At 37.9% G+C, this 23909-nt stretch overlaps 1 protein-coding gene across 4 annotated transcripts in view; it reads left to right on the top strand.

Annotated features, from left to right (window-relative positions):
- The window catches only part of MYO5A (myosin VA), a 216427-nt gene that overhangs the window by 111406 nt on the left and 81112 nt on the right, over positions 1–23909 (top strand). For all 4 annotated transcript variants that reach the window (XM_082444707.1, XM_082444706.1, XM_082444705.1 and 1 more), the window contains exons 7-14: positions 589–670; positions 1314–1421; positions 3587–3693; positions 15488–15753; positions 16764–16845; positions 20128–20268; positions 22270–22395; positions 23714–23797. In XM_082444707.1, coding sequence (XP_082300833.1) covers positions 589–670; positions 1314–1421; positions 3587–3693; positions 15488–15753; positions 16764–16845; positions 20128–20268; positions 22270–22395; positions 23714–23797 — 996 coding nt within the window. The remainder of the gene's footprint in view (positions 1–588; positions 671–1313; positions 1422–3586; positions 3694–15487; positions 15754–16763; positions 16846–20127; positions 20269–22269; positions 22396–23713; positions 23798–23909) is intronic.

The following is a 23909-nucleotide window of genomic DNA, read 5'->3' as shown; positions in this document are numbered from 1 at the left end:
TATATGTGGAAAAAGACTGTCAGAAAATAGTAAGAAATGATATTAGAATTGTACTTGATTTATTTTCTATTTAAAAAATTTTTTTATTGATTTTAAAATATATAAACTAAAATGATATGGATGATGTAGTGCATTTGTGGATTTCTTACAAACAACTTCAGTAGATGGTCCAGTCTAAAATACTGCAAAAATGGGATTTTTTTTTTCTAGTCAAAAGTCTTAGGAAGACCATGAATCTAAGAAAATACTGTGAGAAAATATTGAGTATTGCAGGGAAAAAAATAAAAAGGTTTTAGCTTCCCCCAAAGGCACTGACCTCTTATGACAGTGCCATATAGCAAGCTGTTCACTAGTTCAAAAAGCATTACTATCAGGTATATTACGTTGAATGTGACCAACAGATACACACTCACACAGATGCACATAGCTAATAAATCATAAGGTTTAATAATCATAGATATGTATTAGGAAATTTGGGAAAGGACAGTTTATTTCATCAAATGAGATAATTAAATTTTTATTTTTATGATTGAATTTTCTGGGTTTTAGATTAAAATGCTGTAATTGAAAACTCTTCTTTTTTCAAAGGCAGAAGAGGAGAGAAACTATCATATCTTCTATCAGCTTTGTGCCTCAGCAAAGTTACCTGAATTTAAAATGCTGCGATTAGGTATGAATATGGCACTAGATTTATTGTGCTGGTATTGTCTTATGTTAATTTCTGAGTTCATAAATTTACTTCTTAAAAAGGAGATTATCTCATACTGAAATATTTATGGATGAAATGATAAGAGGCCTACAGTTGGCTTCAAGGTACCTCATGGGATGAGGAAGTGGTGAGTGACTGTATAAATGGAACAAGATTGGCCTTGAGTTGATACTTGTTTAAGATGAGTGATGAGTACACAAGGGCTCATTATACTAGTTTCTGTACTTTTGTATATGTTTGAAATTTGCCTTGATTAAAAGGAAAAAAAATGTAAAGGAGTTTACGTGGTGGAAATCTATGAGGTTCCACAGGTGGAACTCTATGAAGAAGGGAGTAAAGTGTTTGAAGAAATTATCCTAGCATGTAGATTGGAATAAAACCTTTAGGAAAGGACTATTCATTTCACAAATTCTACAAACATTTCACTCCATTATTTAATTTTGAGTCTTGTATTAAAATATAGCTAAAAACACAGGAAGTCAAACTTCAGACTCTATACACTTAATTGTGCTGTCACTTCCTCTAATTCAGAGTGGACATCAGGGTAGAAGTCAACGCCTTTTCATAGACTGCAAATCTTTTTAAAAATTTTCCTTAATTGCAGGAGACGCAAATAACTTTCATTACACGAAGCAAGGTGGCAGTCCTGTGATTGAAGGAGTAGATGATGCCACGGAGATGGCACAAACCAGGCAGGCCTGCACTTTGCTAGGTATGTAATCTTATTCTTGAATTTTTAGAAGCAATAGCTTTTTGACTCAAGAAACCTTTGATTGGAATATTGGCTTAGCTTCATATTAAGTGGTGAGAATTGTTGAGAGATTTAACATTCATTTTTGGTGTTTTATTTTTAATTTATTTTTAGATTCTTTATAAAACACACTTGGACAGCAAATGAGTACAGTGTTTCTCTTGGAGGTGATGGGGACTGTACTGAAATTAGGTTACGGTGATGGTTGCACAACTCTGTAAATCTACTAAAAAGCATTGAATTGCATATTTAAAATGGATAAATTTTATGGTATGCAAATTATTCCTCAGTAAAGCTATTTAAAACATACATTCAGGGGCTTCCCTGGTGGTGCAGTGGTTAAGAATCCGCCTGCTAATTCTGGGGACACGGGTTCGAGCCCTGGGCGGGGAAGATCCCACATGTCACGGAGCAACTAAGCCCGTGCGCCACAACTACTGAGCCCATGTGCCGCAACTACTGAAGCCCACATGCCTAGAGCCCGTGCTCCGCAACAAGAGAAGCCACCACAATGAGAAGCCTGCACACCGCAACGAAGAGTAGCCCCCGCTCACCACAACTAGAGAAAGCCCATGCGCAGCAACAAAGACCCAATGCAGCCAAAAATAAAATAAATAAGTTTATTTAAAAAAAAAATACATTGAGGGCATCAGGGCATGTGGGACTGTTTACTTAAATTTTTACAAAATCTGAAAGCTAGAGCCAAATGAAATGGGTTTCTATACAAAAACTCATGTTTTATAGGATATTTTTGTGTTTGTTTTTTCGTTTTGGGTGTCTTTTTGTGGTTTGGAAATGTGATTGAGCTGGCTTGGTGACAAAACACTGTATTACATGTAGTTTATTCTGTTTCTGAAATAGCTCATGTCACTGTCTTGTTTCTGGATTAAAAAAATATTGGATCTACATATAAATAAATTGACCTTTAGAAATGTAGTTATACAACTTTTAGTGTTGAATTATTTATTTAAAAGCGTCAGAATGTGAATAATTCTAAAGTCATATATTGGTACTTTGAGGAGTAACCTGAGGTGAGTTAATTTAATTTAAAAGCATTGCTAATCAAAGTATGGTCCAGGACCACTATGGAGCTTGCAAAAATTTAGAATCTCAGACCCCGTCTCAGACCTACTAAACCAGAATCTGCATTTTAACCAGATCCATTGGTGATTCATAGGCATATTATAGTTTGAGAAACACTGCTTTACTTCCGGGGCTAACTCTGTTTGTAAATAGAAAATTGCAAATTTGAAAAAGCCATAATGCAGGAGATGGCAGAAACAGTCCTTGTAAGATGAACTGTCAATTACTCTGTATATAGCTACATATTTGTAAATCATTTTACTGTTTTTACTCGAATATAATTTATATGCAATATTCTGGAAAAATCTTACCTTATTGAAAAATGAAGCCCGAGCTGGTAAAATACCAAGGGCTGTCCGGCTTCCTCATCCTGCCTGATTCTTCAGGTCCTGCTCTAATGCTGTGTTTAGATACTCGCTCATCAGGCTGGGGTGCAACACCAGCCTGAGCACTTCTAATCTTGGGGTCTCTTTGACTTATAGTTGGTCTGTAGTTAGAAGAAGTAATTAAATAATCTGACTTAAAACAGCCTTATTGGTCTATGACTTGCATTTGGAGTAGAGATACATAGAAAAGGTAATAATGTTAAGAGATACTTAAATTCAGTGTGTGGCAATGATGGTGATAGTTTGTTTAGCACCTACCATGTGTCACATAGTGTGTTAAGTTTACTATGTGCATTTTCTTATTTAATGTTTACAAACTCCCTTTGAGATAGTCCCTATTGTCCCTGTATCTCAAATGAGAAAACAGAAGGATAGAAGGGTGAAGTTACCTGCCAATGTGAGATGGCAGGTCAGGAGCAGAGCCAGGCCTCAAGCTGAGGTCTGTCTCATTCCACAGCCCATGCTCTCAACCATGATGCTAAAGTGCATTATGTGTTAATGTCAACAAAGATGAAAGTGTTGTTAACTATGACACATTATAATGTGTACAACATCTGGCATTATTCAAGAGTTAAAGATGGGCTTAAAATTGTCTGCTATAATTGTTTAGTTCCTGTTCTGAAATTTATCACTTGTTCATTTACTCTGTTGTTTCAGGAATTAGTGAATCTTATCAGATGGGAATTTTCCGAATACTTGCTGGCATCCTTCACTTAGGCAATGTTGGATTTACGTCTCGAGATTCAGACAGCTGCACAATCCCTGTAAGTTCAGAGCAAGCTTCGTGTGAAGACAGTTGATTTATATTTTAGTTTTGTTGATTCTTTATGGAAACAATGTGTTTGAAGTCTCCCTATTAACTAATTAGTAACTATCAGAGAGGTAATTATCAGACAGATACACTATGCAGAGTAGAATCCTGAATTGTAAACAAAGAAATGTGGATTCAGATCCCTGGTGCACAGTGATTGGGGTGGGGGGGGTGCGGAGGGAGGGGAAGAGAGAACTTGGATATATGTCTGAGCCGTATAAACAGCAGTGGGAAATATTAGATGTGAAAGCTGGATTGGTGAGACTAGAGAGAAGGGCTCATTTGGCCCATGGCTCACATAGCAGAATTGGTAAGTTCATTTGTCTCCTCAGCTGTGGAAATGTAGTATGGTTTAAAAGTTACTGAAGAAACTGTTAAAAGTGGTTACTCCTGGGAAGAAGAATTAGATGGCTGGGGAGATAGGGCGTCTTCACTATGATTTACATATTCTTCTGCACATAGTGGTAACTACACACTGAGAATTAAAATTCAGTTCGTTTGTTTAAACTGTAACAAAACCTGACAGTCTCAGATTGTTCTCATTGGGCATTTGTGATTTGCGGTATTTTCTGATCACCACCATCAAAGATCACACACGTACACACGTACATATACAGTATATATTTATTAGGTATTTTTAACTTTATTAAAATGGAGGCAGTTTTAATATAATTCTTTTTCCATCCTGCTCCCTCAAGGATTATAATAGGAAACAATTTTGAGATTTATGTTTCACTCTTCAGACACCCAAGGTGATATTTGCAAATCTACATGTAGATTAATTCATGTGACTTAAATTTGGGTAAATTAGACTTTAGTTTTGAAATACATGTTTCAGTGTCTCTGCCTGGGTTCAATCCCAACTTTACTATTTACTCACTCTATGTTTTGGGGTGAGTTGCTTAGCTTTTCTGAACCTCAGTTTCCTCATCTGTAAAATGAAAGAGACTTTCTTTTCTAGCAATTTTGGACTGGTTGCTCTGATTGAGCTTCATGCTGGATAAATTATATTTTAAAATATTTTTAATAAATACATAAGAACTTCTCAGAGGCCATAAACTGAGTAAAAACAGGAACTCAGAGAATGAAGCAGAATCCTGAAGCTAAGACTCACCTGGAGGGCATTTGCTGAACCCAGTGACGTTGAACTTTGGTTTTCATAGCCAAGTGGGGTGCAAAAGACAAAAAAACAAAGCCCAGGACTCGTATAAACAGGGGAACAGGAAGGGAAACTTCTGGCTAAAGCTGAGACCCTAAATGAAGAACTTGCTCACCACACTCTCCAAGAGTACAAAGAAAAAGCAAGTCTCAAAGCTAATTGGAGGGGGAAAACATAGTTCCCTAAAAATTTATAACAATGAACTGACCCTCACACATACTTCCCAGTCTGATTTCTTAGTTCCTGGATGGTCCTCAAAAGCTACATACACAAAACTTAGTTTAAATTGGTCCTGGATTGGTAGTGCCCTGGATGCCTGACAGAAGCAAATGCAAATCCACCTTCAATCCAGGACTCAACGGAGTCCCAGAAGAAAAGTTACAAGAAATATTGGCTCACAGTCAAAAATCTCAAATCCCATGATAAAACAAAATAGAGCTAGGTGAAACAACAGAGAGCAGAGTCAAACCTATTAATAATGCAGAAAGAAATTAACAGCATATTTGACACAACTGAGTAGGGAAGTGATGAGCTGGAAGACAGAAGTGAAGAAATGGTCCAAAATGCAAGATGGGCCCCACAGCTGGAGCCCTTAACAATAGTTAAAAGAGACGAAGGATGGAGTAATAAAATCTAATTTTAATATAATGAGAATTCCTAAGGGAGAGAAAGAAGAGAATGAGGCAGACATAATGTTTGAAGAGGTAATTACTAACAAATTTCAGAACTTGTGAAAATGACACTACGCCACAGATTTGGAAAGGCCAAAAAATCCCAGTTAGGATAAATAAAAAGAAATCCACACCTAGGCACACCGTAATGCTACCACAGGCGAAGAGAACAATCTTAAAACAGGAGAGAGATAAGACATACTACTCTTGAAGTAGCAATTAAACTGATAGCTCACTTCCCAACTGCAGTAATAGGAGCCAGAAAACAGTGGACTATCATCAGTGTTCTAGAGTAAATAACCCCTAACTTAGAACTGTATATCCAGTAAAGATATCTTTCTACAATGAGGAAAAAAACAGAGGTGTTTTCAGACAAATAGAAACTTGAGAGAATTTGTCACCAATAGGCCCTCACTAAAGGAAATATTAAAAGACATAGTTTAGGCAGAAGGAAAGGGATCCCAGATACAAGATCTAAAATTCCAGAAGAAATGGTGAATCAATAAACTAGTAAAGGGCTTCCCTGGTGGCGCAGTGGTTGGGAATCTGCCTCCCAATGCAGGGGACACAGGTTCGAGCCCTGGTCCGGGAAGATCCCACATGCCGCGGAGCAGCTAGGCCCATGAGCCACAACTACTGAAGCCCGTGCACCTAGAGCCCAAGCTCCACAACGGGAGAGGCCACCACAATGAGAGGCCCACACACTGTGGCAGGGAGTGGCCTCGGCTTGCCACAACTGGAGAGGGCCCACATGTAGCAGCGAAGACCCAACACAGCCATAAATAAATAAATAAATTTTAAAAAATAAACAGTAAAGTATGGGCAAATGTGGATAAAATTTGATTAATTAAAAGAATAATAATAATGACTAGTGTATTGGGCCACAAAATACTTATTCATTACAGAGGGAAAGGTAGTGGAGAAACCTGGCATATATTCCCTTAACCAAGCAACCAGTCAGCATCACATGAGTTCTGATGCAGCACCCTGAGGAGGGTGCCACATCACTTCATCACATTCCTGCCAAAAAGGCATGGCCCGAATCTGAGGCAACATCATACAGACCCAAACTGAGGGACATACTATTCTTCTAAAATGTCAAGTTATCGAAAGACAAAAATAAAGAGTGAAGAGCTATTCAAATTAAAGGTGATTAATGAAACAAGATGACTAAATTCAGTGTATAAAGCTAGATTGGATCCTGGACCATAGAAATGTGGCCCCCCCCCAGCCCACCCCCAAGGGACATTATTAGGTCAATCAGCAAAATTTGAATTAGATCTGCCAGGTTAGGTAATAGGGTTGTATCATGGCTGATTTCCTGATTTTACTCACTATACTATAGTTATATAAGATAATGACTTTGCATTTTAGGAAATGCACAGTGAAATATTTAGAACCAAAAGGGCATCATGTTTGTAACATGCTCTCAAAAGGTTCTGAAAAAATAACATGTATGTATATGTACATGAAAGAGTGAGAAAGAAAGAGAATGATGCAAGCAAACTCGGTAAAATATTAATATTTAGGGAATCTGGGTGAAGGGAATTCTTAGTACTCTTCTTGCAACTTTTCTGTTAGTCTGAAATTAGTTCAAAATAAAAAGTTTAAAAAAAATAAAGTGAATCACCAGCCCCTCCTTCCCCCAAGAAAGATGGAACTAAAGTTCTGGATAACAAAGCTTATAGATTGGGATGGAGTGTTTGGAGTTCCTGTTAGTTAATTACACTAAATTAACTAATGTAACTTAATGCTTCTGTCATAAAAATGGAAACAGAAGGTAAACCTTTCAAACTAGTAGAGAGAAAAATTAACTGAAAAAAATAATCCAAACATAGCAAGAGAGGGAGAGAAAATTTTAGAAAAGATGGGACAAGTAGAGGCACAAAATAAGGTAGAAATAATTATAAATGAACCAATGTTTCAGCTAATATGGATTGTCAGACTGGTTTTAGAATTCAGGTATGTACTTTTGAAAGACGCATTCCTAAAACATAAAGGTACAGATAGTTCGAAAGTAAAAGGTTTAGAAAACACACACCATAATAGCTAGAAAAAAACTGGCAGACCTATATTGATACTGGACAAAACAGACTTTGAGACCAAAAGCAATACTGGAGATAGAGTCACTATGTATTTTTTTTTTAATTTAATTTTATTTATTTTTTTATACAGCAGGTCCTTATTAGTCATCAATTTTATACATATCACTGTATACATGTCAATCCCAATCTCCCAATTCATCATACCACCGCCCCCCCGCCACTTTCCCCCCTTGGTGTCCATATGTCTGTTCTCTACATCTGTGTCTCAACTTCTGCCCTGCAAACCGGCTCATCTGTACCATTTTTCTAGGTTCCACATACATGCGTTAATATACGATATTTGTTTTTCTCTTTCTGACTTACTTCACTCTGTATGACAGTCCCTAGCTCCATCCACGTCTCAACAAATGACTCAATTTCGTTCCTTTTTATGGCTGAGTAATATTCCATTGTATATATGTACCACAACTTCTTTAACCATTCGTCTGTTGATGGGCATTTAGGTTGCTTCCATGACCTGGCTATTGTAAATAGTGCTGCAATGAACATTGGGGTGCATGTGTCTTTTTGAATTATGGTTTTCTCTGGGTATACACCCAGTAGTGGGATTGCTGGATCATATGGTAAATCTATTTTTAGTTTTTTAAGGAACTGTTCTCCATTGTAGCTGTATCAATTTACATTCCCACCAACAGTGCAAGAGGGTTCCCTTTTCTCCACACCCTCTCCAGCATTTGTTGTTTGTAGATTTTCTGATGATGCCCATTCTAACTGGTGTGAGGTGATACCTCATTGTAGATTTCATTTGCATTTCTCTAATAATTAGTGATGTTGAGCAGCTTTTCATGTGCTTCTTGGCCATCTGTTTGTCTTCTTTGGAGAAATGTCTATTTAGGTCTTCTGCCCATTTTTGGATTGGGTTGTTTGTTTCTTTAATATTGAGCTGCATGAGCTGTTTACATATTTTGGAGATTAATCCTTTGTCCGTTGATTCGTTTGCAAATATTTTCTCCCATTCTGAGGGTTGTCTTTTCGTCTTGTTTATGGTTTCTTTTGCTGTGCAAAAGCTTTGAAGTTTCATTAGGTCCCATTTGTTTATTTTTGTTTTTATTTCCATTACTCTAGGAGGTGGACCAAAAAAGATCTTCCTGTGATTTATGTCAAAGAGTGTTCTTCCTATGTTTTCCTCTAAGAGTTTATAGTGTCTGGTCTTAGATTTAGGTCTCTAATCCATTTTGAGTTTATTTTTGTGTATGGTATTAGGGAGTGTTCTTTTTTTTTTTTTTTTAAACATCTTTATTGGAGTATAATTGCTTTACAATGGTGTGTTAGTTTCTGCTTTATAACAAAGTGAATCAGTTACACATATACATATGTTCCCATATAGGGAGTGTTCTAATTTCATTCTTTTACATGTAGCTGTCCAGTTTTCCCAGCACCACTTATTGAAGAAACTATCTTTTCTCCATTGTATATCCTTGCCTCCTTTGTCATAGATTAGTTGACCATAGGTGCGTGGGTGTACCTCTGGGCTTTCTATCCTGTTCCATTGATCTATATTTCTGTTTTTGTGCCAGTACCATATTGTCTTGATTACTGTAGCTTTGTAGTACAGTCTGAAGTCCGGGAGCCTGATTCCTCCAGCTCTGTTTTTTTCCCTCAGGACGGCATTGCCTATTCGGGGTCTTTTGTGTCTCCATACAAATTTTAAGATTTTTTGTTATAGTTCTGTAAAAAACGTCATTGGTAATTTGATGGGGATTGCACTGAATCTGTAGATCGCTTTGGGTAGTATAGTCATTTTCACAATATTGATTCTTCCAATCCAAGAACATGGTATATCTCTCCATCTGTTTGTATCACCTTTAATTTCTTTCATCAGTGTCTTATAATTTTCTGCATACAGGTCTTTTGTCTCCCTAGGTAGGTTTATTCCTATGTATTCTATTCTTTTTGTTGCAAATGGGAGTGTTTCCTTAATTTCTCTTTCAGATTTTTCATCATTAGTGTATAGGAATGCAAGAGATTTCTGTGCATTAATTTTGTGTCCTGCAACTTTACCAAATTCATTGATTAGCTCTAGTAGTTTTCTGGTGGCATCTTTTTCTCTACATATAGTATTATGTCATCTGCAAACAGTGACAGTTTTACCTCTTCTTTTCCAGTTTGTATTCCTTTTATTTCTTTCTCTTCTCTGATTGCCATGGCTAGGACTTCCAAAACTATGTTGAATAATAGTGGTGAGAGTGGACATCTGTGTCTTGTTCCTGATCTTAGAGGAAATGCTTTCTGTTTTTCACCATTGAGAATGATGTTGGCTGTGGGTTTGTCATATATGGCCTTTATTATGTTGAGGTAGGTTCCCTCTATGCCCACCTTCTGAGAATTTTTATCATAAATGGGTGTTGAATTTTGTTGAAAGCTTTCTCTGCATCTATTGAGATGATCATATGGTTTTTATTCTTCAGTTTGTTAATATGGTTTATCACATTGATTGATTTGCGTATATTGAAGAATCCTTGCATCCCTGGGATAAATCCCACTTGATCATGGTGTATGATCCTTTTAATGTGTTGTTGGATTCTGTTTGCTAGTACTTCGTTGAGGATTTTTGTATCCTCACCAAAACATCTATATTCATGAGTGATATTGGTCTGTAATTTTCTTTTTTTGTAGTATCTTTGTCTGGTTTTGGTATCAGGGTGATGGTGGCCTCATAGAATGAGTTTGGGAGTGTTCCTTCCTCCAAAATTTTTTGGAAGAGTTTGAGAAGGATGGGTATTAGCTCTTCTCTAAATGTCTGATAGAATTCACCTGTGAAGCCATCTGGTCCTGGACTTTTGTTTGTTGGAAGATTTTTTTTTTTTAAACTTTGAGGTTATTTATTTATTTATTTATTTATTTATTTATTTATGGCTGTGTTGGGTCTTCATTTCTGTGCAAGGGCTTTCTCTAGTTGTGGCAAGTGGGGGCCACTCTTAATCGCGGTGCGCGGGCCCCTCATTATCGCGGCCTCTCTTTTTGCAGAGCACAGGCTCCAGACGCGCAGGCTCAGTAATTGTGGCTCACGGGCCCAGCCGCTCCGCGGCATGTGGGATCCTCCCAGACCAGGGCTCGAACCCGTGTCCCCTGCATTGGCAGGCAGACTCTCAACCACTGCGCCACCAGGGAAGCCCTGTTGGAAGATTTTTAATCACAGTTTCAATTTCATTACTTGTGATTGGTCTGTTCATATTTTCTATTTCTTCCTGGTTCAGTCTTGGAAGGTTTTACCTTTCTAAGAGTTTGTGCATTTCTTCCAGGTTGTCCATTTTATTGGCATAGAGTTGCTTATAGTAGTCTCTTAGGATGCTTTGTATTTCTGCAGTGTCTGTTGTAACTTCTCCTTTTTCATTTCTAATTTTATTGATTTGAGTCCTCTCCCTCTTTTTCTTGATGAGTCTGGCTAATGGTTTATCAATTTTGTTTATCTTCTCAAAGAACCAGCTTTTGGTTTTATTGTTCTTTGCTATAGTTTGCTTTGTTTCTATTTCATTTATTTCTGCTCTGATCTTTATGATTTCTTTCCTTCTGCTAACTTTGGGTTTTGTTTGTTCTTCTTTCTCTAGTTCCTTTAGGTGTAAGGTTAGATTGTTTATTTGAGATTGTTGTTTCTTGAGGTAGGATTGTATTGCTATAAACTTCCCTCTTAGAACTGCTTTTGCTGCATCCCATATGTTTTGCATCGTCGTATTTTCATTGTCATTTGTCTCTAGGTAGTTTTGATTTCCTCTTTGATTTCTTCAGTGATCTCTTGGTTATTTAGTAAAGTATTGTTTAGCCTCCACGTGTTTGTGTTTTTGATGTTCTTTTCCCTGTAATTGATTTCTAATCTCATAGCGTTGTGGTCAGAAAAGATGCTTGATATGGTTTCAGTTTTCTTAAATTTACTGAGGCTTGATTTGTGACCCAAGATGTGATCAATCCTGGAGAATGTTCCGTGCGCACTTCAGAAGAAAGTGTAATCTGCTGTTTTTGGATGGAATGTCCTATAAATATCAATTAAATCTATCTGGGCTATTGTGTCATTTAAAGCTTCTGTTTCCTTATTAATTTTCTGTTTTCATGATCTGTCCATTGGTGTAAGTGAGGTGTTAAAAGTCCCCTACTCTTATTGTGTTACTGTCGATTTCCTCTTTTATAGCTGTTAGCAGTTGCCTTATGTATTGAGGTGCTCCTATGTTGGGTGCATATATATTTATAATTGTTATATCTTCTTCTTGGATTGATCCCTTGATCATTAGGTAGTGTCCTTCCTTGTCTCTTGTAACATTCTTTATTTTAATGTCTATTTTGTCTGATATGAGTATTGCTACTCCAGCTTTCTTTTGATTTCCGTTTGCATGGAATATCTTTTTCCATCCCCTCACTTTCAAGTCTGTATGTGTCCCTAGGTCTGAAGTGGGTCTCTTGTAGACAGCATATATATGGGTCTTGTTTTTGTATCCATTCAGCGAACCTGTGTGTTTTGGTTGGAGCATTTAATCCATTCACGTTTAAGGTAATTATAGATATTTATGTTCCTATTACCATTTTCTTAATTGTTTTGGGTTTGTTTTTGTAGGTCCTTTTCTTCTCTTGTGTTTCTCACTTAGAGAAGTTCCTTTAGCATTTGTTGTAGAGCTGGTTTGGTGGTTGCTGAATTCTCTTAGCTTTTGCTTGTCTGTAAAACTTTTGATTTCTCCATCAAATCTGAAAGAGATCCTTGCCGGGTAGAGTAATGTTGGTTGTAGTTTCTTCCCTTTCATCACTTTAAATATGTCGTGCCACTCCCTTCTGGCTTGTAGAGTTTCTGCTGAGAAATCAGCTGTTAACCTTATAGGAGTTCCCTTGTATGTTATTTGTCGTTTTTCCCTTGCTGCTTTCAATAATTTTTCTTTGTCTTTAATTTTTGCCACTTTGATTACTATGTGTCTCGGCATGTTTCTCCTTGGGTTTATCCTGTATGGGATTCTCTGTGCTTCCTGGACTTGGGTGGCTATTTCCTGTCCCATGTCAGGGAAGTTTTCGACTATAATCTCTTCAAATATTTTCTCTGGTCCTTTCTCTCTCTCTTCCCCTTTTGGGACCCCTCTAATGCGAATGTTGTTGCGTTTAATGTTATCCCAGAGGTCTCTTAGGCTGTCTTCATTTCTTTTCATTCTTTTTTCTTGATTCTGTTCTGCAGCAGTGAATTCCACCATTCTGTCTTCCAGGTCACTTATCCGTTCTTCTGCCTCAGTTATTCTGCTATTGATTCCTTCTAGTGTATTTTTCATTTCAGTTATTGTATTGTTCATCTCTGTTTGTTTGTTCTTTAATTCTTCTAGGTCTTTGTTAAACATTTCTTGCATCTTCTCGATCTTTGCCTCCATTCTTTTTCTGAGGTCCTGGATCATCTTCACTATCATTATTATTATTATTATTATTTTTCTTAACATCTTTATTAGAGTATAATTGCTTTACAATGGTGTGTCAATTTCTGCTTTATAACAAAGTGAATCAGTTATACATATACATATGTCCCCATATCTCTTCCCTCTTGCATTTCCCTCCCTCCCACCCTCCCTATCCCACCCCTCTAGGTGGTCACAAAGCACCAAGCTGATCTCCCTGTGCTATGCAGCTGCTTCCCACTACCTATCTATTTTACGTTTGGTAGTGTATATATGTCCATGTCACTCTCTCACTTTGTCCCAGCTTACCCTTCCCCCTCCCCGTATCCTCAAGTCCATTCTCTAGTAGATCTGCATCTTTATTCCCGTCTTACCCCTAGATTCTTCTCACCATTTTCTTTTTTTTGTTTTTTGTTTTTAGATTCCATATATATGTGTTAGCATACGGTATTTGTTTTTCTCTTTCTGACTTACTTCTCTCTCTATGATAGTCTCTAGGTCCATCGACCTCACTGCAAATAACTCAGTTTTGTTCCTTTTTATGGCTGAGTAATATTCCATCATATATATATGCCACATCCCCGCATAGCACAGGGCGATCAGCTTGGTGCTTTGTGACCACCTACAGGGGTGGGATAGGGAGGGTGGGGTGGAGGGAGATGCAAGAGGGAAGAGATATGGGGACATGTGTATATGTACAACTGATTCACTTTGTTATAAAGCAGAAACTGACACACCATTGTAAAGCAATTATACTCTAATAAAGATGTTAAAAAAAAAGACAAATCTATCATAGTGGGATATTACTGACTTCTCTAAATTATTGATAGGTAAAGAGGTCCAAAAATTAGTTAAGTTATAGAAAGTTTGAACAAAATAGTTAACAACGTTGATCTAATAGAACAATATGGTAACGCCATTCAAATAGAATGTTTAGAGAGTGCTGATCTGCTTTTAAATGATGTCACACCATTCATATATATAAATGAATGAAATAAGCTGCTTATTTAAGGGAGTTGATCCATGTTGTTGGTAATGGTGCTGATTTGTATCTGAAGTGATTACTTGGGAGGAGGGGAGATGAAAGAAGGAAGGGACTGCTTCAATGGGAAGGGTCTGCTTCAGTGGGAAGGGTCAGGGGATGAGGGTGTCAGTAGACCCAGGTTCTAATGGTAATTCTGACATAAACTTGTTGTGTGATTTTTAAAAAAAATATTTATTTATTTGGCTGTGCCAGGTCTTAGTTGTGGCATGCGGGATCTGTACTTGCAGCAAGCGAACTCTTAGTTGCCACATGTGGGGTCTAGTTCCCTGACTAGGGATCGAACCTGAGCCTCCTGCATTGGGAGCATGGAGCCTTAGCCACTGGACCACCAGGGAAGTCCCTGGTTGTGTGATTTTCAACAAACTATTCTCTTGGATCTTATTTCCTCATTTGTAAATTAGAGATAACAGTGTTCACCCTACCTATTCCTCAGGAATGTTATCAGATGCAGTTGAAACGTGTGAGTGAAGATGTTGAAAAATACAATGCATTAACATGGGTTAAGTTAAACAAGTATTTCTTGAATGCCTACTCATGCAAAGCCTATGGAAGGTAGCTGTAGGGGATACAGGGATCCCTGTAGGTGATACAGGGGATGCTTAGATTAGAGAGTCTAGTCTAAGAAGTCACACAAATAACCATCAGGTTGTCTGTTTATAACCCTTCAGTACCCCACCCACCATGGGCCCCCATTGCTCTTAGCGGAAAGACCAGCCATAGTATAGCCTCTGGCTTCATCTCATACATTTTCTCCCTCACTCAGCTTCAATCCCTCACATCTCTGGTTTCCCTCCCACCACAGGACTTTTATACCAGATGTCCCCTCAGCTTGGAAGACCCTTTCACCAAGTTAACACCTTCTCATCCTTCATATCTCAACTCCATTTCTCACGGCCCTGTCTCCTGCCTCCCTCAATAGGGCATTCTGCTTTCACATGGCATCTTAGTATAGTGTCCTCCTTTGTAGTAATTTTAATTTTAGGGAGCAATCATTTAGTTAACACCTATTTCCCCTAGTGACTGTAAGTTCTAGGAGGACAGGGTACCTGTCTGTTTTTGTTTGCTGGCATATAATAGACGCTCAGTAAACATTTGTAGACAAGCTGACTCACTTTCTGACTGACTGACTGACTGAATGAATGAATGTGTCTGAAGAGAGATCCAAACAAGTACTCTCAGGAAACAAAGGAAGAGGTAATTTTAAAAATGAGCCCTAGAAGAGATTACAAAATGCTGCCTAGATGCTGGTTTGATGGATGATTGTGATTATCACTGATCAGCTTCAAGTGATCTTGGTGTTTGTTATAACAAAGAAATTGCTGGGTTTTAATTGTTACCTCTTTGTTAGTATTTTTTAGTAAATTTTTGCTTAATTGATCTGGTCCTAGGAAATAACCCATTCTCTTTTGGCAGCCCAAGCATGAACCTCTCAGCATCTTCTGTGACCTCATGGCTGTGGACTTTGAGGAGATGTGTCATTGGCTCTGCCATCGGAAGCTGGCTACTGCCACGGAGACATACATCAAGCCCATCTCCAAGCTGCAGGCCACGAATGCCCGTGATGCATTGGCCAAGCACATCTATGCCAAACTCTTTAACTGGATTGTAGATCATGTCAATCAGGTTCTCCATTCTGCTGTCAAACAGCACTCTTTTATCGGCGTGCTGGACATTTATGGGTAAGTGTATTTGGCTTAGTGGTCTGAGCGTTTCTTTCTAGAGACTATCTAGTAACTCTAAGTGGGTATTTGATTATGTTTCCTACTGGTGAGGAGAAGGGAAAATTAGAAGAGAATTTTTAAAAGTCTAATTTCATTTGCTAGTTTGCCTTCTCTGGGTACCTTTCTTTAATGTTAAAACCCTTCCTGTACATTTGCACTTTACGATGCCTGTTTCATTATCTGGTTCAGTTTTTCAAAAGAGTGTATGAAATTTCTATTCCCCGTTCCTTTCTATGTGTATATAGACACTGTGCATCTGTGACCTGACAAGAGCAATGGCTTTATCATAATTCTGATTATTCCCTACTTGAGGATGAATATGCTGTCCAAAGCGTATACTGTTAGACACGTCCGTAGGCTGCAGCCTTTAAAAAATCTCTCTGCCACCTGGCTGATGCTTATCTGCTGGGTACATATTTCATGTTACTGAATTACAAACCCTTATTATTATTATTTTTTTTTTATAAATTTATTCATTTTATTTATTTATTTTTGGCTGCGTTGGGTCTTCGTTGCTGCATGGGCTTTCTCTAGTTGTGGCGAGCGGGGGCTACTCTTCGTTGTGGTGCGCGGGCTTCTCATTGCGGTGGCTTCTCTTGTCGCAAAGCACGGGCTCTAGGTGCACAGGCCTCAGTAGTTGTGGCACGCGGGCTCAGTAGTTGTGGCTCGCAGGCTCTAGAGCGCAGGCTCAGTAGTTGTGGCACATGGGCTTAGTTGCTCCACGGCATGTGGGATCTTCCCGGACCAGGGCTCGAACCGGTGTCCTCTGCATTGGCAGGTGAATTCTTAACCACTGCACCACCAGGGAAGTCCCACAAACCCTTATTTATCTTCACTGATGTGGAAAGAAAATTTCACAATGTTGGGGAATTTCCTATTTCTTTCTTTCTGATTTGCACATTTTGAATATTTTTTTAAAGTTGTTTGTTCCTTTTTCTCCTCTTCCCATATTACTTTTTGTTTTACAGATTTGAAACATTTGAGATAAATAGTTTTGAACAGTTCTGCATAAATTATGCAAATGAAAAACTACAGCAACAATTCAATATGGTAAGAATTTTCTTGCTTGAATAATATTCTACCAAAAATTATTCTCTTGAATTCCTAGTATGTGTTTAAAGTTTGGTTCCAGAAATGAAGTTGTGAATTACAATTATTATCTATGGTTTAAAACAGCTAAACTGCTGAGGAACTTAGGATTAGTAAATGCTGCGACCTTGGAAAGATGTTTATGGTCCAGATTGGATTCAAGGTCATCCTTGGATTGCTGTCTGAGAATAGTGAAAACTTGATCCAAATAAATTGAGAGAGGGAAGCCGAAAGTGTGTTAAGTAGTAATATAGGGGGTGTAAAACTTTGATCCCAGGGATATACTTCTGTTGGTCGTTCCTGAGCCTAACTATATGTTGAGTTATGACTATCTTAACTCTTACTTACTGTATTAGCAAGAGGTCAGAACAAGAAAGCCAGGACGTATTCTTTTTTCTTCATATATATCAAGAAATCAATAGATAATGTTTCAAATGAATAAATTAAAAAAAAAAGCTGGTAAGCATATTCTTTAGAGGTAAATATCAGAAGAAATAGCTGAGGGAGTTAAAAATGGTCACTTCCAGGGAATGAGAGTGGGGTTGGGGAGGGATAGGACAAGGGATTGTTGCTTGTCATCATAAAACCTTTAAACGATTTGATTTTCAAAAAATATTGCATGTACTTTGATAAAAATTTGGACCACCTTTATTTAACAAATTAAGCTACTTAGTACAGTGAAATAATGTAGAGGTGATCTTAAAATCTTAGGCTTATGACTGTTTCTACAAGAATATGACTGGTGTATTTTGCATCTCTCCATAAGGGACATTAATAAAAACCTATCAGAGACTAAATTGAGCTTTATTTTTTCTCAGGGTTTTCCTGAGTTTCTTAATATTTTAATCAATGGCACAGCCTTCTGTTCTTTCCCAGTATATTTTGGCACAAGGTGACTGGAAGTATAAGGGACCAGTGCCAGCCTTATTAAGCACTGGCTAATTTGTTTATTTCTCAAGGACCTCATGTCTCCGCATGTGTGTTTCTGACTCTCTCCTTTCTCTTTCCCTCTTTCTGTCTCTATCCATCTGTTTCTCCTCTCTCTCTCACACACACACACACACACACACACACACACACACTGCATCTTAGCCTCTCTCTGCACAACTGCTCCAATCCCTCTTATCAGATGGCATATATTTTTCTTCTGTTCCGTATATATTTTGTCAAGGTTTCTGCTTCCTCACTCACCTCACACTTCCTGTGAACCAAGCAGTGGTTGGAATGCTCCCATCCTCTTAACTTGTTTAACTCTCATTCATCTTGACTTCTTTCAGCATCAGCTTCCACTGTTAATTGCCTCTTTCCTAGTTCTTATACCTGAGAAAGAGAATTTGATTAACCCAGTTCATTCGTTCATCAGAGATCTCTGGCACTTGACTAGCTGTGACTAGGAGCATGGGGTCTCACAGTAAAGAATTTGGTGCTTAGGGCTGCTCCCTCAGCAGGGGCTGTGGGTAGGGCAGTGGGCAGGAGAAACATGGTGATTGGCAGGTTTAGTGCTTGGAGGCATTACCTTATCCACCAAGGATCTCTTGCCATATTGAACCTCATGCCCACTTGTCATTTTGGCAATTGAGAATCGAAAATTTTTGAGGCCCCATGGATTTTGCCAAACTAAACATAGAGACTTGTATGAGAAACAGGCTCTAAAGTTTGGAGCAGTGTTTTTGTTGGCAATGTGGAAACTGCACTGCATGTAAATTAATGAATTAAAAAAAAGATAGGGCTCATTGTTTTAGAAATTATTGGTACCATCAGACAGGGCATCTTGCTGACACATGGTGCCCTATTTGCCTTCTCATTAATCAAAAGAACAGAAGAAATTTGCTTTCTAATTAACATGACATAAATATTCATAGGGATGACAGGTTTGGTTGTTGTTTTTTTTAACAAGCTTTTGCAGCTGGTTAGACTATAAATGCTGTAAATGAGCCAAGAGCAGCATTATAATAAGTGTAGAATAAAGTGGAAAAGTTCCAGGTGCGTGAGGAGAGTAAAGCATCAGAAATCTTGGTAACCCCTAAGTTTCATGGGGTTTTGGGTTCTAGGAAATATATGTTGTCTGGTAATAGCCACAGACGGCTTATCTTCCCAGAAAAGTTGCAAGATGTGTGAGATGAACCAAGGTGACAAAGGAGGCAAGAAAGAAAGTAGAACCCTCCAAGAACAAATGAGTAGAGGTCATTAGCATCTGTAGAGGCTAGAATTTATGGGTTGGCTTCATTGGCTGTGCAGCTTGAAGCAGGAGCTGCAGCAGTGGTTGGATTGCCCTTCCCTCCTGGACCAACTTAACTTACCTTTCACTGAAGAACTCAGATCACACAGCCCTTCCTCAAGGAAGCCTTCCCGTGCCACCCTGTATCCAAACTGGATAAGGACTCCTGCTCTCATAGCTCGCCATTATTTTCCTCTGGAACATTATTACAGTTTGTAATTATATTTCTTGTGATTACTTGATTTCTGTTTCTCCCACTAGTCTTCAAAGTCCATGAGGGCAGAGCCCATGTCTATTTTGCTAATGGTATGCAGTGACTGGCATAGAATAGGCAGTCAATACATATTTCTGCTAAATGCTTCAGCCATTGCTTCTCAATGGAGATGAGAAGCATGTAGCAGAAATAGCAATGGATTCATAGTGGTTGCAGCTGCTCACAGATTTGGATGTAGAAGCCAGAAAAGTGAGCCGTAGATTCCTTGACTGTGGAGGATAATCAAGGCAGACACAAAAGACCAACTGTTAATCTAATTCTGAGGCACATGAACTTCCAACACCACAGTCCCTTAAGAGAATTACTTTGTTGTGCTGTAAGCATCACCCAGAATGTTTCAGTAGTCTGGAGGGCATCCTCTCTGCATAGTTGTTCAAGGCCAGCTAAGGCATTTCTGTGCCCATGTGGTCAGCAACACTGTGCAATAATTTAAGGGACCAAAAATTATATAGTGCAGTTTGGGATATATATCAAAAAATCAAAAGGACTGCCATATTTATCAGCTATTTAAGTATTCACATACTTAGATTTTCTTGTTTGCCGAAAATCCTATATTGCTGAGGTTTTACTGTCTGTGGTTTATATTTGCTTTCTTATTTTGTTCTCTGCATGTAAATCATGTTTCTCCAAGATTGTTGCTAGAAGCCATTGACTATCTCAAATTATGTTGGTATCCTTTTATAAATGTTTCTTGACTAACATTATTTATGACAGTGATGCAGTAATGCCAGTTTTTTCTTTTTCATTTCAGCATGTCTTCAAATTAGAACAAGAGGAATATATGAAAGAACAAATTCCATGGACACTCATAGATTTTTATGATAATCAGCCTTGCATTAATCTTATAGAATCTAAACTGGGCATTCTAGATTTGCTGGATGAGGAATGCAGGGTAAGTATGATTTTCTGATGTACTTAGTATATGAAAATTGATACATCAAGGTCAAATGGTAAATGGGTTTAAGCAGAGACTCACTAGTATACCTTGAGGTGCCATGGTGGCAACAAGTGGAGGTCACCCTAACTTGCATTCTGAAGGGTCACTAGACCCAAAGAGTTCAAAATACATTTGAAACTAGGAGAATCTTCCTTCTCATTGGCATTAGATACAACTACTACCAATTTTAGCCACTTTTGTTATTGATATGCTTATATTTGGTACTTTTTGTTCAGTGGTATGATATAGTTAAAGAAATGCAAGAAATTGTACAAAAGGCATTTTGAATAACAGTTCTAAATATCCATAATTTTTAAATTGACTAGTTGTTCTTTAGTACTGATATATATGGTAGAGAGGGAGCTTTAGCTTTAATATTTGAAGATGCAGCATGTGGAAAACATATCAGATCCCCAGCTTGACTGCTAACTGAGTTATCCTAGACAAATACCCTATCCTTTCTCTTAGTTGCTCTTTAACTTTTATGCCATAAATTACAACTTAATGCAGGTTGATCCTCCAAAGCATCCAGATTTCCTGCAACATTAAGAATGCAAAGACAAAGACTGTACCTTTTCACATATACGTAGAATCTAAAAAATAAAACAAACGAACGTAACGAAACAAAAAGAGCCTCACAGATACTAGAGAACAAACTAGTGGTTACCATTGCGAAGATGGTTAGGGGGAAGGGCAAGGTAGGTGAAGGCGGGATTAAGAGGAACAACCTACTAGCTATAAGATAAACGAGATAACAAGGATGTTATGTACACCACAGGGAATATAGCCAATATTTTATAATAACTTCACATGGAGTATAATCTATAAGAATATTGAATCACTATATTGTACTGAAACTAATATAGTATTATATGTCAACTATACTTCAGTAAACAAAAAGAATGCATGTAAAGGTGCTCAGCCTCACTTGAAATTAAATAAAATGTAAATCAAAACAAAAACGGGATACTGCTTTTTACCTATCAAATGGGTTTAAATTTGATAATACCAAATTGATATTTTTTTAACGATTTTTTTGATGTGGACCATTTTTAAAGTCTTTATTGAATTTGTTACAATAATGCTTCTGTTTTATGTTTTGGTTTTTTGGCCACAAGGCATGTGGGATCTTAGCTCCCCAACCAGGGATCGAACCCACACCCCCTACATTGGAAGGCAAAGTCTCAACCACTGGACCCCCAGGGAAGTCCCCCAGATTGATATTTATTGCATATATACTCTTGATGAAGGGCATGAGTTAGTACAACATATTTTTGAGGAAATTTGACAATATTTGTGAAGATTTTAAATACACATACCTTTTGACCCATCTGTGGAACTGCTGAGACTTTACCCTATGAATATACTTACAAAAGTATCCAAGGTTTTTGTGTAAAAGGAGCCGTTGTGGCAGTTTTCATAATAACAAAAAATCAGTAACAACCTAGTGGCCATAAATACAAGAATGCTATTGTTAAGAAGAAAAAAAAATGCAAGGAGTTTATAGAATGATCCTATTTGTGTCCATGCCTTTCAAGACAGAAAGATAAAGAAGTTGGTGGAAATGGTGAGAGGAGACTATTCTCTATTTTATGCCTTTCTGAATTATATAAATGGTCCACTGTGTGCAAATGTTATTTTTATTTAACAAATTTTTAAAAATATATGATAGTCATGATATTTCCTTTGTGAGGCTTTTGTTGCTTTAAAAGCATATCGAATATTTATTTGATGACCTCTGGTATAGGCAGGTTGAGTTGCTGAAGGTCTCAGTCATTGCTTTTCATTAGTCATTGGTTTGGGGCCTCTAAGAGAGAAATGTGAAAGGAATGAGTTCCTAAACTGGATGTAAAAGTTGTTAGGAAAGCCAAAACATGGTCTCTTGGTTGATGCATCAGAAGCATCTCATAACAATATTCACCTTGTTTTCTTTCTTTTTTTTTCCCCTGAATGTAGATGCCTAAAGGCACAGATGACACTTGGGCCCAAAAATTGTACAACACACATTTGAACAAATGTGCACTCTTTGAGAAGCCCCGTCTATCAAACAAAGCTTTCATCATCCAGCATTTTGCTGACAAAGTAAGGAAGTTTTATTATGTCTTTTCTTTTTGAATACTTAAGTTCAAAGAGGAAAAAAATCAATAGTCAATAGATAGCATTTTTTTCTTTGCTGAGCTTGCATTCTTTAGCTCCGGTTAGGAAAAGTAAGCTTAAATGTTGGCTTATTGGTTTTCTCTTTCTTTAACCTAAATGGAATTATATTAGGAAATAAATACATGTTTACAGTCCTCTATCTATAATTCTGAAATCCAAGAAACTCTGAAGTCCATGTCTTTTCATAATTCATTTAGACGCTAAGCCTGATTTTTTTTTTTTTTTAAGCCTGATTTTTGACCTGAACTAACATGAGGTTATTTATAGTCTTTATTTATCCCAGTTAGGCTGGATATTTATATATTTCAACGTAGAAATGTTAATATGTTTGATTACAGATTGCTGCCTCAGATTCTGCTAAAAGATTCTGGGTTCTGAAACCCAAGGGTTTCAGAATAGAAATTGTGGATGTGTGTCACCCTCTGTGATTGATTCAGTGGGTCCCTACTAATGAGGCATGCAGACTTGCTGCTTCACAGGTTCTGTAGTCTACTCAGAAAATCTGGAGCTATGACACTAGTTTATATTTCCAGGAGGTTGTGGGGTAGCCTTCTGGTAAACTTCCCATGGTCCCCTTTAGGAACTGAGGGTTTTCCGAGTCTATCCTGCTCCTAGCTGGAGACCTTGGAATGGCTTCAGGGCCGCCTAAGGGCTTTGTGGTACAGGCTGGGGACCCTGAGTGGTAGATGGCTGAAGTCTTCTAGAAGCAGGGAGAGTCCATTCTCATGTAGTTCTACTTACCGGATCATACAGTGTTTACCCAGCCTCCATCTACATCCATCGTCGCCGCTTCAGCTTTCTGCCAGACAGCCATTTGTTCCTTCTGACCCTCTCTCCCGCTTTCATCTCTTCTCTCCCAGAGGAGACTTACCCCTGCGGGAGGGTGAGCTAGGTTTGAAGGAAAAACAGTGGGTCAGCCTTGGAGGAGCTCTCTTCGGCTGCATGAGAGAAGAGAACAGCTTCTTTTGAGTCTGCTTACCCATGAACTGGGATGATCTTTTAGATCACAGTTAATCAGCACTGCCACTCTTCCCTAGGAAAAACAATATTTGGGGAGTTTTACTCTAGAGTTAACATGCTTCTTACCAAGAATGGTACTAGTTTCTTAGAATAAAACTAATGATAACACTTCACTGAGAGCCCATCACATAGCCTGAGCCTAATAAATATTTTTGTTGTTGATGACAGTCATATCTATTCAAAAGTTTTATTAGCTAAGGAGATTTTTCCCATGTGTTTTCAGGTGGAATACCAATGTGAAGGCTTTCTGGAAAAGAATAAAGACACTGTTTTTGAAGAACAAATTAAAGTTCTTAAATCAAGCAAGGTAACCATGTATAGCCTTTCTCCAATCAGGATACATTCATTAAAATGTTTCTTACTTAAGCATTAGCTTTTTAACAATAATAATAATTGTTCTAACAAAATCAGCTTTACTG

Source organism: Balaenoptera physalus, assembly GCF_965194825.1.
Source record: "Balaenoptera physalus genome assembly, chromosome: 2".
Taxonomy (NCBI): Eukaryota; Metazoa; Chordata; class Mammalia; order Artiodactyla; family Balaenopteridae; genus Balaenoptera; species Balaenoptera physalus.
The sequence above is the reverse complement of the archived record's forward strand: the minus strand, read 5'-3'. Positions and strand labels throughout refer to the sequence as shown.